This window comes from Pogona vitticeps, chromosome 1 (genome assembly GCF_051106095.1).
Source record: "Pogona vitticeps strain Pit_001003342236 chromosome 1, PviZW2.1, whole genome shotgun sequence".
NCBI lineage: Eukaryota > Metazoa > Chordata > Lepidosauria > Squamata > Agamidae > Pogona > Pogona vitticeps.
In genome coordinates this window covers 302,308,280-302,321,727 of record NC_135783.1, presented here as the reverse complement: position 1 = coordinate 302,321,727, position 13,448 = coordinate 302,308,280, and the positions used below count along the sequence as shown (strand labels likewise).

Below are 13,448 nucleotides of genomic sequence, written 5' to 3'. Positions count from 1 at the left end.
AAGCAACACCAGAACCAGGGGACATTCATTCAAATTAAGTGTTGCGAGAGTGAAAACAGACAAAAGGAAAGATTTCTTTACTCAGAGTGTTGTTGGTCTGTGGAACTCCTTCCCACAGGATGTGGTGATGGCATCTGGTCTAGACGCCTTTAAAGGGGGATTGGACAGATTCCTGGTGGAAAAGTCCATTGCAGGTTACAAGCCATGACGGGGATGTATAATCTCCAGGCTTAAAAGGAGGTACTTCAAAATGCTAGATGGAGGGGAGTGGTAGCAGGAGACTATCTAGTTGTCCCGTGTGCCCCCAGAGGCATCTGGTGGGGCCATTGTGAGATACAGGAAGCTGGAATGGATGGGTCCCTGGCCTAATCCAGCAGGACAGGGCTCTTCTTATGTTCTTATGTCTGTTCCAGACCTCAAGAACGGTAATTCTGCTCTAGAAAGAATCCTGGGTTTCTAGGGCAGGAAACAGAACATGGTGTATATTGGAATCTATCTTAAGTAGACAAACTATGTTTGTAGGCCTGAATAAGGGAAGAACAGAATGAGGGCCCTATGTACTGTATTATATTAGTTATTCTGTTAATATGAAAAAAATATCTGTATACTGCCTTTCATAGCAAATGAAGGCTGAAATGGTTCACAACCGTAGAAGAGTTTACATAATATAGCAATATTTCAGATAGTTCAAACAGATACTTAGTGAGTCAGAATAACAAACTCCAGTTCAAGCATATGAATGCCAAATGAAGTGTTCAGGATGTTAATGGCAACATATAGCAATTACATTGGAAGGTTCAAGAGTTCTCACCCAAAAGGTTTTCAAATCTTTAACCACGAACAGACTGCAATCTTATGTTTTTTAAGTAAAAAAGAAGATGAGTAATCATAGAGAGATAGCTATATTAAAACTGCTTAAATATTATCCTATTAAGCCTATTCAGTTGACACGGTCAGCATGACATCAGAAATACCAGTCTTGGAAAATAATGAAATCAGTCCTGATTAGAGAAAACTGGTTACTGAGGCAACAGAGGAATTTAGTCATCCGCATGTTTCTATCTTGTTATGATCCACTAAGAAATGCAGGGAGACGGCAAAGTTATTCGAAAATAGATACTACTCAATTATCCAAACCCAGGCAACCAAATATTTATTCACAGGAGGGGTGGGCACTTTCTTGGGGGGAGGAATATTGCACTAGGCTCTCTGAGTTAACCAGAGAAAGCCCCTGTGCAGCTGCTTAGCTTGCTGCAGGTGATAAAAGGCTGCCTCCCTTTTCCTGTAAAACAAGGCATAGGGAGATCTTGTGCTTCATTTTAAAGGTGAAATCTGTTTCTGGGAGGCTTCAGGGCATACACTTGAACACCTCATTTTGTGTTTTTCTGTTCACTACCATAGTGGAAAAATCAACAGTATTCGCAAGCAATGGAGGCCCAAATCTTGGCAGGGAGGGCCACACACAAGCAGTGGACAATATATTTAAAATATCATTCAGTGGGCCCACAATGAAAAAGGAAAAGTTTCAGGCTGAACTGATGTGAAATAGCATCAGTGGCAGGGATAAAGAGGAGCTGGATAGCTCTGTCTTCATAACAGAGATAGAATAATGCAATAGCAACACTGAAAAATAACTATTTCAGCCCTGTAAGACTATGATTGTTCGTCTCATTGGGAGAAAGACAAACAAACCAGTCAGAGATTATTAGTCCTATATTGTTATGTTGTTGTAATGGACCCAATTTATAGTCACTCAAATAGGGCTTCCCAAGTAAGTGAGTTATTTAAGGCGTGGTTTTACCAGTTCCACACTGCTAGTAAGTTTCCATGGTGAAGTGGGAAATCAAATGCAGGTCTTCGATCCTTTTGTTGTTGTTTAGTCGTTAAGTCGTGTCAGACTCTTGGTGACCCCAAGGACCAGAGCACGCCAGGCCCTCCTGTCTTCCACTGCCTCCCAGAGTTGGGTCAAATTCATATTGGTAGTTTTGATGACACTGTCCAACCATTTTGTCGTCTGTTGTCCCTTTCTCCTCTTGCCTTCACTCTTTCCCAACATCAAAGTCTTTTCCAGGGAGATTTCTCTTCTCATGAGATGGCCAAAGTACTGAAGTCTCAACTTCAGGATCTGTCCTTCCAGTGAGCACTCAATTCGAGTCCTAGTCTGTCACTTTATCCACTACACTGCACTGGGTACCTGTACTATATTATTGATCATTATTTTATGTTGAGAATAGGTTTCCTTTTATTTCTTTAGTCACAAATGTCAGATACCCTTTATATAGATTATATGCTTCTTACCTCCAACAAGTCAATCATCCGTGTCATTTGAGAGTAGATAAGAACTCTGTGTCCTTGAGATTTCAATCTTGTTAACAAAATGTCCAAGGCATAAAGCTTTCCGCTGTCTGTGATCAGGCTCTCTTTGTCTAAAAGAAATGAAGTTTTACAAAACCCTTAAAATTTATAGCATAGAATTATTGCAGCACATGAAGGCAAGTTCATTTTTACATGAACTTTCTTGACCAACATAATGTTATAAACTTTAACTAAGCCTTTCTTGGATGAACAATCTTATATCATCCATGAAAGGATGTAAGAATATCCCTTTCTCATGGTTCAGAAAATGATTTGAAGGCATCTGATGTTGTTGCACCTGCAAAATGAAGTAAACACAGATCTGACCAACACCTGGATGGATCAAAGTTACGAACCACATGCCTGAGGTCTTAAAAGAATAAACATAATGCTATGAGTGATTGAGTAGATACGCAGTTATGAAGGAAATAGGTTCAAGGAAAGTAGCATGTGTTTTCAGGGTGAAGAATACTGTCAGCTGATGAGAAAAAAAAAATAGTTCAAACCAATAATGAACTATGCCAAAGTTCTAAAAGAATACACTAGTTGTCAGGAAGCTCATGTTGTAAATTCTACTTGCTTTGCTTTCATTTGTTTCATGCTACTTCAAGAAGCTTGAGAATCTCTTAACTACTTCCTCCACCTGGTTTGTATCTCTGTTCTATCAAGTTAAGACTAAAATTATACTTGTATTTATTCTATGCATAGTCAGCAATGCTGAATTTTATATCAAAACAGAATTTTAGGTAATGCATTTCTTCTCTTTCTTTTCTTAAAATTCTCCCCCCAATCATCTCATTTCATATTGCCAAATCTGTTCCAAACTGTATGAGCTGTCACTAGCAGTTCATATAGTTCATACAAGATTAAGGAACACAGAAACATTCAGAAGACATGGCTTGTTCTAGTGGACCCTAATGGGGATAAAAGGACTGCCATTAGTAAAACAAGTGCAACGAAATATGAAAGCAACACATATTTTTGAGGCCTGCCTACCTTATTTAGAACTATGCTTAGCACTATACTAAGGCACATCAGTTCTCCATTTTAGAGCAGAAACAGGAATTCATTCATTCATTCATTCATTCATTCATTCATTCATTCATTCATTCATTCATATTTCTACCCTGCCCATCAAATGGAAAGCCACTAATCTATCTAGTGAGGGGATAAATATTTATAAAAAATCTTTGGGCAGGATGCAACAGCGGACATCCTTCATCTCAACCCTCCTTCCTTGGTTCTCTACAGCAGTGGTCCCCAACCTTTTCCCAACAATGGACCGGTTGGGGTGTGTGTGACATGCTCACGCATGCGCGGGACACGAGATCTGCATCTGCAGTGCGCTCCTGCCTAGGCCACAGACCGGTGCTGGGTCATGAACCAGGGGTTGGGGACCCCTGCTCTACAGTACAAAATAGTAGACGATGTTAAAGATTCATACATGATTAAGCACCAGTTAATCATTATTTTTGTCCCCTTTTTCTTTTTGCTTTCCATAGATTACCTAAAAGAAGAGGGAAATCTGCCATAGATTTGTGCCAGGATCAAATTGGCTTCATTTCACTCAAACAAAAAACTGTTTTTAGTCAGCCTTAACTGAGCTCCATTAGTAAATGAGGGAGTGCTATGAGTGTAAATTGACTGTGGAAGAAACAGGCAGTCGAAATAACAGCTAAAAGAGATTAGTTATTCGGTTGTGTATTTTCCCCCCTGAAGAACATGATTTAATCTTAGCTCTCACAGGTGAAAATGAAAATTTCCCTAGGGTAATACTAAAACAGACAGTAAATGAGGTGAATCTGTCAGCAACTGCCTCTTTCCCCAAGGCATGACGGGGTCAGTGAGGAGCTAGCTCTCACAGTAAACAGTTTGCAAAGACTGTGCTCTTTATCGATGCAAAAAGAACTCAGACACTTCCTGCCATTTAATCTAAAACCATTTTTCTTTCAAAGAACAGGAACACCCTCAAGAGATTCCCACAGTGATCACAGCAGGGAACAGAGGGTCTGAGAGAAGAGAGGTAACTGCAACAGCAGCTGTTTTGCTGTTCAGTTATATATCCATCTCACTGTAACTTTGTGGTCTGAAATTAATTCTGTATTGAATTCCTCCTTCAATTTTTATTTACTTTCTAAAACAAAGCAAACAACATGCACCCCCTTTCCCCATCACTTTCATTTTCTCCTACTGCAAAGGTCAAATTTTCAACTTGAATTCTGAGATGTAAAAACAACTCTCAAACATTCAAGGAAAAAGGAGTACATAAGATTCAATACTTTCCAGGTGAAAACAGAGGTACTGTTGAAGACTCCCCTACATCTAATTTACTTCACAACAGACTGTCTTGCACTGATGTAAAAGTCATGAGGATGTCTGTTCTTTAATTTAAAGAAATACTAGAAGAATTGTCCTAGAGGACATTCCCAAAAGTTCAAAACCAACCTTGACAGCTGTGGCATGCGAAAATATAATCCTTCCTCTTTATGTATCTTATCATGTGGCTCCCAGTATGGGCAGAAAGTTTAAGTGAAAGCAGCTGGGGTTGCATGATTTTAGCAGCAGTGGTGGCAAGGCAATCCATTGGGACAGCACCAGAGTATGTTACAGAAGCTAAAACCACATAAGATATAGTTTATCTGATATACCTAGTATTCCCATTTATTTCTGACAAGTTTATAATGTATTTAAGGTTTTCTTATTATGTATTTCATTCTGCATGCTGCTGTGGGTATAGTTTTGGCACAAAAATAAGTATTAATTATTACACTAAAAATGACAAGCTATATACTGCAAGGTACTTTAGTATTCATCTGTAAGCATTTAAATGCATAAATACTACTAAAGATGAGGTGCACACTTTTAGAGGTTCAACTGTTAGAGCTGGGAAAACAGCAGAATCCTAGAGAACTACTTCAGCCGCTCCCATTAGAAAAGATCTTACTAAGGCAGCCCCAATAGCAACAAAAATCTACTAACTATAGGAACAGGACAATGCCCATATCGGCCTTCAACCAGTTTAGGCTTATTGTCCAATGTACCTTGACAAGGGCTCCCTCAGGACATTGGTGCAGGCACTGGTGATCTCCTGCACTGACTACTGCAATGCTCTCTATGTGGGGCTGCATGGAGACTACAGAGGGCCCAGAATGTGGCAGCTAAACTGGTTGTCAGTGCGAGCAAATTTAATTGCATCACTCCAGTTCTGGACAGTCTCCACTGGTTACCCATTGTGTCCCAGATCAGGTTCAAGGTTTTGACACTCACATATAAAGCCAATCACAGTTTGGAACGATATTACGCTTCTTTCCCCAGTGTCATCTGTCTGACCCACCAGATCATCTCAGGCCAGGCTCTTCTGGGTAGCCATCCTGAGAGAAGTTCAAAGGCAAGGCTTTCTCTGTGGTGGCACCAAGACTATGGAACTAGTTCCCAGCAGAGCTATGCCTGCCCCCTTCCCTATATCCTTTTAAGAAACAGCTGAAAATACTTCCTTTCATGGAGGTTTTTCAATCTGAACCCCTTTGAGCGCTTCACTTCCAGTTCTGCTTTCCTGTGACAATTTGTTAGTGAAATTTTTTTAATGCTCTTGGCGTATTGTTGCTATTTTGTGTTATAGTTTAGTGTTTTGTTGTGAAGATTTGTTTTTAATCCTTTGTAAATTGCCCAGAATGGTGCTTTGGCACTAATGGGATGGTATATCCCATAAGAAAGAAACCTAATTTGGCGGCAGACTAAACTGGCAATTATAGGCCCGTCGCCAATATTTCTTTCATGAGCAAAGTAGTCGAGAGGGTGGTTGCTGACCAGCTTCAAGCACATCTGGATGAAACAGATGCCCTGGATCCTTTTCAGTCGGGCTTCAGGCCATGCCACGGTACAGAGACTGCATTGGTCACCCTGTACGATGACTTGTTGAGGGAGGCCGACAGCGGTAAAATTTCTTTGTTGGTCCTCCTCGACATCTCAGCGGCCTTCGATACCATCGACCACGGTATCCTCCTGGGGAGGCTCTCTGAGTTGGGTATCAGTGGCTTGGCTCTAGCCTGGCTCCGTTCCTTCTTGGAGGACCGCCCCCAGAGAGTGCAGCTTGGGGAGAGTATTTCGGCCCCATGGAGTCTCAATTATGGGGTTCCACAGGGGTCAATCATCTCCCCAATGCTGTTTAACATCTATATGAGGCCGCTGGGTGGGGTCATCAGGGGATGTGGAGCATCGTGCCATCAATATGCTGATGACACCCAGCTCTATATTTCCTTTTCACCAACTGCAGGTGATGCCGTCCTGTCACTCCAGCACTGCCTGGGGGCCGTACAGCAGTGGATGCAGGAGAACGGGCTGAGGCTGAACCCGGACAAGACGGAAGTTCTGAGGGTGGGTGGCCCTGTGGATGGTGGCTTGGGAAACTCCCTCATGTTTGGGAAACTCCCTCATGTTTGGGGGGTGGTGGCCCTGGCCGCGAAGAGTGGGATCCGCAGCCTGGGGGTACACCTGGACCCGATGCTCACCATGGAAACGCAGGTGGCACCAGTAGTCCGTACCGCCTTTTTCCACCTTTGGCGGATTGCCTGGCTGCGACCTTGCCTAGACACGGGGGCGCTCACTACCTTAGTACTTGCGCTCGTAATTTCTAGATTAGACTACTGTAACGCTCTACGTGGGGCTTCCTTTGAAGCTGATGCGGAAACTTCAAGTGGTGCAGAATGCGGCGGCCAGACTCCTTACTGGAGTGAGAAAATACCAACATATCTCTCCTACTCTGGCCATGCTGCACTGGCTGCCCATCCGTTTCCGCATTGACTTCAAAGTGTTAATGCTTATATATAAAGCCCTAAACGGTTTAGGACCTCGATACTTGGCGGAACGCTTACTCCCAACTAGTTCTACCCGTGTCACCCGCGCGAGCCAGGAGGTGAGGCTGAGGAGCCTGACGCTGAGGGAGGCCCGGAAAGAAAGAACTAGAAACCGGGCTTTCTCGGTGGTGGCTCCTCGTCTCTGGAATAACCTACCTCCGGAGATTCGCGCTGCACCCTCGCTGGGTGCCTTTAAGAACCAACTAAAAACATGGATGTATAGGCAGGCCTTCCCTTCCAGTTAATTCCTGTCCTCTTTCCTTTTTTCTCTCTTTATTTGATTTATTTTTATTTTTCCCATCTTATAGAATCATTTAATTAATTAATTGTTATAAATTTTTAAAGAACTTGTTATCCTTATGTTGTAAGCCGCCTAGAGTGGTCGAAATGACTAAATAGGCGGGGTATGTATAAATAAATAAATAAATAAATAAATAAATAAATAAATAAATAAATAAATAAATAAATAAATAAATAAATAAATAAATAAATAAATAAATGAATAAATGAATAAATAAATGAATGAATGAATGAATGAATGAATGAATGAATGAATAAAATAAATGTAGAGCATTGGATGTGTGAAAAAACACATACACACATGGAGCTTGATAGTTTGTTTCCCACTTTTTGGAGAAAGTCTTCCATAATATGCATTACTTACAATGATATAGCAGGAAGAAGCCGGGGGGGGGGCATAAAAACAAGCATGTGAAGCACTAGGACTGAACCTACCTGGTATTCTGATGAAAGACCAGCCATTTTGAGGTCTGACCGCCATGAGGCCTCCTGGATGTTCAGGGAAAAACTGAAAGCATCGTTTCAGCCAGCCTGCTGCTAGTTCAGGTGTTCCATACAATAAACATTGCTTAGCTTCAAGGCTTCCTCCTTCTTTAAGTGCCTTACGCTCATATTCTGCACTTCGATCATTGCAATAGAAATCCAATGGCACAGCTGTTACCTGTGGATTAAAAGAATAAAATTATATTCCAGCTCATGTTGGAAATCTCTGATGAGACCAGCAATAAATCATCTTCTTTCAGGAATACAATGCTGAAACAAGATATGAAAAGACACAAGTAGTCTCCAAAATCTTCAAACACTGTAAGAAGCAAGTCATGGATCCTTTTTAAAGGAGAAGGGATAGGCAGGTAATATTTTAATTAAATAAATAAATGGGTTTTACAGACATCAGGTGAAAGATTATGGCTTTGTAATCTGCTCTACGGCAGTGACAGATTTTACATTCTTGGGCTCCATGATCACTGCAGATGGTGACAGCAGCCATGAAACTAAAAGACACCTGCTTCTTGGGAGGAAAGCGATGACAAACCTAGACAGCATCCTAAAAAGCAAAGAGTTCACCTTGCCGACAAAGGTCCGCATAGTCAAAGCTATTGTTTTTCCAGTAGAAATTTATGGACGTGACAGCTGGACCATAAAGAAGGCTGACGGCCGAAGAATTTGTACTTTTGAATTGTGGTGCTGGAGGAGACTCTTGAGAGTCTCCTGGACTGCAAGGAGATCAAACCTATCAATGTTGAAGGAAATCAATCCTGAGTGCTCACTGGAAGGACAGATCCTGAAGTTGAGACTTCAGTACTTTGGCCATCTCATGAGAAGAGAAATCTCCCTGGAAAAGACTTTGATGTTGGGAAAGAGTGAAGGCAAGAGGAGAAAGGGACAACAGACGACAAAATGGTTGGACAGTGTCATCAAAACTACCAATATGAATTTGACCCAACTCTGGGAGGCAGTGGAAGACAGGAGGGCCTGGAGTTCTCCGGTCCATGGGGTCACCAAGAGTCGGACACGACTAAACAACTAAACAACAACAAACAAATGGCTCTCTCAGCACTAAGCAACAACAGAATGCATTCTACTGTAATGTGCTCCATGAGGGCTACTTTTGAGATTTATGCAGAAGCTTCAAATGGTACAGAATATGGCAGCCAGACTTCTCACTGCGGTGAGAAAATATCAGCATATTTCCTCCACTCTGGCTGCCTTTCTTTGGCTGCCGGTTCATTTCTGCAATGATTTCAAGGTGTTAATTATGACATATAAAGCCCTAAATGGTTTAGGACTTTGATATCTAGCAGAACGCCTCCTCCCACCTAGATCTACCTGAATCACTCGTAAAAGCCAAGGCGGGCGGCTGATGGGCCTAATGCCAAGGGAGGCCCAGAGAGAAAGACCAAGAAACCGGGCCTTCTCCGCTGTGGCCCCTCACCTCTGGAACAGTCTGCCTGCAGAGATCTGTCTGGCTCCCTCAGTGGGTGTTTTTAAGAGCAAACTTAAGACCTGGCTCTTTAGACAAGCTTTCCCGCTTGTCATCACCTAATTACTTTTGCCATCTTGAATTATATTATTATTGTTGTCTTTATTTTATTATATTATTTTTATTTTTATACATTATTCTTAGCTGTCCAGAGTAGACTTCGGTATAGATAGATAGATAGATAGATAGATAGATAGATAGATAGATAGATAGATAGATAGATAGATAGATAGATAGATAGATAGATAGATAGATAGATAGATAGATAGATAGATAGATAGATAGATAGATAGATAGATAGATAGATAGATAGATAGATAGATAGATAGATAGATAAATAAATAAATAAATAAATAAATAAATAAATTTCTTATGGGAGCTGATACTCCAACTATTGCATGTTTTCAGGCACTCAACTAGAAGGAAAGTATCTAGATGTAACATGATTCTTAACTAGAGAGTTTGAAATCTATTAGAAAACAATAGAGAGAGAGGAAGGTTTGACAAAAGAAAAATGAGGACAAATTTAACTGGTAAATGATACTGTAGAAAAGCTGGATAAACATTATGGTTTGATAAAAGCATTTTGTCAATGAGAATGCAGTTGCAACAGGTATAAGTAGTAGCACGGCATAAAAAGGTTCAAAGAGGTATGTGCAAAAATCATGGCTCTCATCCTATCTTTACCAGAAATGCTCACTGGATACTGCACCCCTGCTGGTTGGTCAAGATGTTTCTTCTGGACCACCCCTTCAAAAATTCTGTAACAGACTTGGGCTCTGACCTTTCTAGTCACTTTATTCAGTGAAACTATAGGTGACAATATTTTCACCTTAATGTTCACTGATTCATCTTCCAGCAAAATACTTCTGAAAATGCCATCTCAAGTGAATCCATAATGCAACAACAACAAAAAATGCTGCTGCCCCCTGAGGACTGACACGCTTTATTTGGCGTAAGTGTGAACTAGCTGCATCTCACTTTATCAAATGAATGGAGCAAAGCCTTAGCAGACAGATTATTCAGATACATACTAGAAAACAGTGATAGATGGGAATGGAAATGCAGATAGTGTTGCCACAGTGAAAATCTTAACAGTTTTTTGGAGAAGGCAAATAGTTTCTCACATAGATAAGCTGATTAACACATATATAGTGATGCAAACATTTTGCTAGTCAAATATGAAAGAAAAGTCTAACCACTAGATCAGGGGTCTCAAACACATGGCCCATGGGCCAACTGTGGCCCACCGGATGATAGTTTGTGGCCCCCACCTTGCCACCCCCCTAAGCACCCACCCGTCCTCTGCTGTCAAGAGTAAAAAAAAGCCTCCCCTCGCTCACCGGCTCTCTCCCAAGACAGTGCCTCTTGGACCCTCCATCCGGAACTTCAGCCTGCCAGCCTGCCTGTCTACCGGCTGGCAGGCTGCAGTTCCAGATGGAGGGTCCAAGAGGCACTGTCTTGGGGAGAGCTGGTGAGCGTGCTGCCGGCCCTTTTCCCTGAGTACCCGAGCTGCTGTCACGCGATGCCTGAGAGCGACACTCGCTCCCAGCCCATTCTCAAAGAGCAGCTCCAAGCCGCCACCAACAACAGCTGCCGCCAACACCGCCTCTTCCAGGGATGCGACCCTCTGGCTCTCTTGGCACCCCCAGCACCAGCCTGGCCAGCGGCTGCCTCAGCGCCCGGCAACACTTTCTCCTCCTCCTCCTCCTCCTCCTCCTCCTGTTTCAGCCGCAAAATTTGCTCCTCTATCGTGTTGGGGGTAGCTGCTGCTGCTGAGTGTGCCTTTTTTTGAGGGGGGCTGAGAGGAAGGTTGCTGGACCCCCGTGTGTGTGTTTGTGTGCGTGCGCGCACCTGTGGGGGTCCCGCCCCGTTCTGTTTAATTTAAGACTGAGGCAAAGAAGCAGCCAGGCTTGGCCGCTTCTCGTGACTGCCCATTGACTGCCACCCGATCGCAAGGAGACAACTGCTGGAGGGGGTGAGAGGTGGCCGAGCGTGGCTTCTTCTTTACCTCAGTCTGCTTCCTGCTGCTGCGTTCCGTGTGTAAAACAACCCTCAATATTTCCTCTAATTATTTTAGGGGAAAGTGTCATTTTATACACTGAAAAATATGGTAATTGGCTCAGAGTTTTTTGGTAGATTTCATGGTACAGTACTGACTTAGGCCTAGATGCCCCTAAAGCCCAATCCAGCACTGCAAGCATTATACAGTACCACCATGGCTCTCAATACTAGTGGTTTGCGGACTAAAGTGAGAAGGGGCCAAAGGGAACAAAAATGCAAAAAGCACACAGCTATTCTATGATAACTTCCATTACAGAAATTCTCTTCTAATATACACAGCCTTACAATCTATGGCCTACACCCTAGAATTTTTAGAAAAGAAATACACACAAATAGGGCCCCTTCCAGCTCTGCAGTTCCAATTTTATATTACATTGAGTAAACAGAGAATTATTTCTGAGCAGCAGACTCACAAGGCCACTACTCATATTTCCATAATATAACAGAATATATTTAAAAAGTAACTGTTTTAAATGTCAACAAGTGATACTACATAGGTTGTGGCTTTGTTTAAAGAGGATTTTCTACTTATTTTTTGTAGCATAAAAATTAAGCCTAGATCCTCATGCACCTGTGCAATAAATATAATTATTGTTATGTAGTATTTATTTATTTGCAATGTCCTGGTCCTAACCTTAAGACAACTGCTGCCAGAAGAGCCCTTTTTCCTTTTTCCAAATAAAAGGGAAATAAAAACTTTTGCTAGCCTTTACTGTTCTCCCGTTCCAAGACACCAACTGCAGTGGAAGGGGGCTACTCTCTTATATAAGATGTTTAAATGATCACATCCTGGTTGTTTGTCTTTTTTCACCAACTATCTGATGGGATATTTACTACTCCGTGCCCCACTGTTTTTAATGGGGTGTTCTGTGGCTAGTGTAACTGCAACCTGGATTCTGCTGGCACAGTTGTACACTGCTCTGTCTATGAAGCACTTGCAATTCATAACTGCTGTTAGGATTCTGTCTACCATGCCCTGAAGTCGTCTGACATGTGGGCGTATTTCAGAAATCCTCATGAGAAAATTACAATATACGCACACATTTGAATTGAATAAATGAGTTTTTTTGCTACACTTTTTAAACACTGCACTTCTATTATCTAGCTGGCACTGCTCCTCTGGAAGAACATTGTGAGTTGATAACCATATAACGAATGAAATAAATCCATCCACTTCATGGACACCAACTCCCTAGCCAATGGCTAAAATCAAGGGAAAGTTTTCTGCACACATCTCTAAATATTAAACCAGAAAAGGCAAAGCTGAACCTATTGAGAGCAAAAATAACACACCTTGCTAAATGGATGAGTGCCAAAGAGTGTCTCTCAAACCAGGACAAAATTCTGGCTGGGCCATCTGGAAGTCATTTAATAGACTTTGAAGAAAAGTAAGAAGATCAGATAATAAGTAAAATGGGGCTTCTTGAATAAAGGACAACTTTTCTGTGACTGGAGAAATTCAATGCAATCAATGCAACACTTAACGTGCATGCAATTTATGCCCCACCACCTCTACAAAAGAAGATTTAGCAAATAGCTGAGGTAATGCTATTGAAGTAGCCTCCTTCTGGTCAAAATAATCTAATTACCTTAACATTTTACCTAATTATCTGAACATTTTAATTTTACCTATATTTAATATATGGCCATAATTTTAAATTGTGTAACACTCTGATACAATAAAGAAAGAAACACTGTACTGTCCTTTAGTTTGATCATCAAACTAATAGCGAAATTTCATTTCCATATTTATAAAGCTGGAGGTTTCAGTTTATCTTCCTGTGTACACCACCTTCCCTACTATCAACTTTATTATGAACCATCCAGCCAAAGAAAGAAGCAGTGCCAACACAGGAATCTAAGCTTTATACCAAACTAGCTGTTTTGGACTATCT

The 13,448-nt window shown here is 41.6% G+C and overlaps 1 protein-coding gene across 2 annotated transcripts in view; it reads right to left on the bottom strand.

The window, feature by feature from the left end:
* Window positions 1-13,448, bottom strand: part of INO80 (INO80 complex ATPase subunit) — an 85,162-nt gene that overhangs the window by 21,294 nt on the left and 50,420 nt on the right. For both annotated transcript variants that reach the window (XM_020793730.3, XM_072986257.2), the window contains exons 26-27: window positions 7,944-8,169; window positions 2,299-2,426 (exon numbers count right to left, since the gene is read on the bottom strand). In XM_020793730.3, the coding sequence (XP_020649389.2) occupies window positions 2,299-2,426; window positions 7,944-8,169 (354 nt within the window). The remainder of the gene's footprint in view (window positions 1-2,298; window positions 2,427-7,943; window positions 8,170-13,448) is intronic.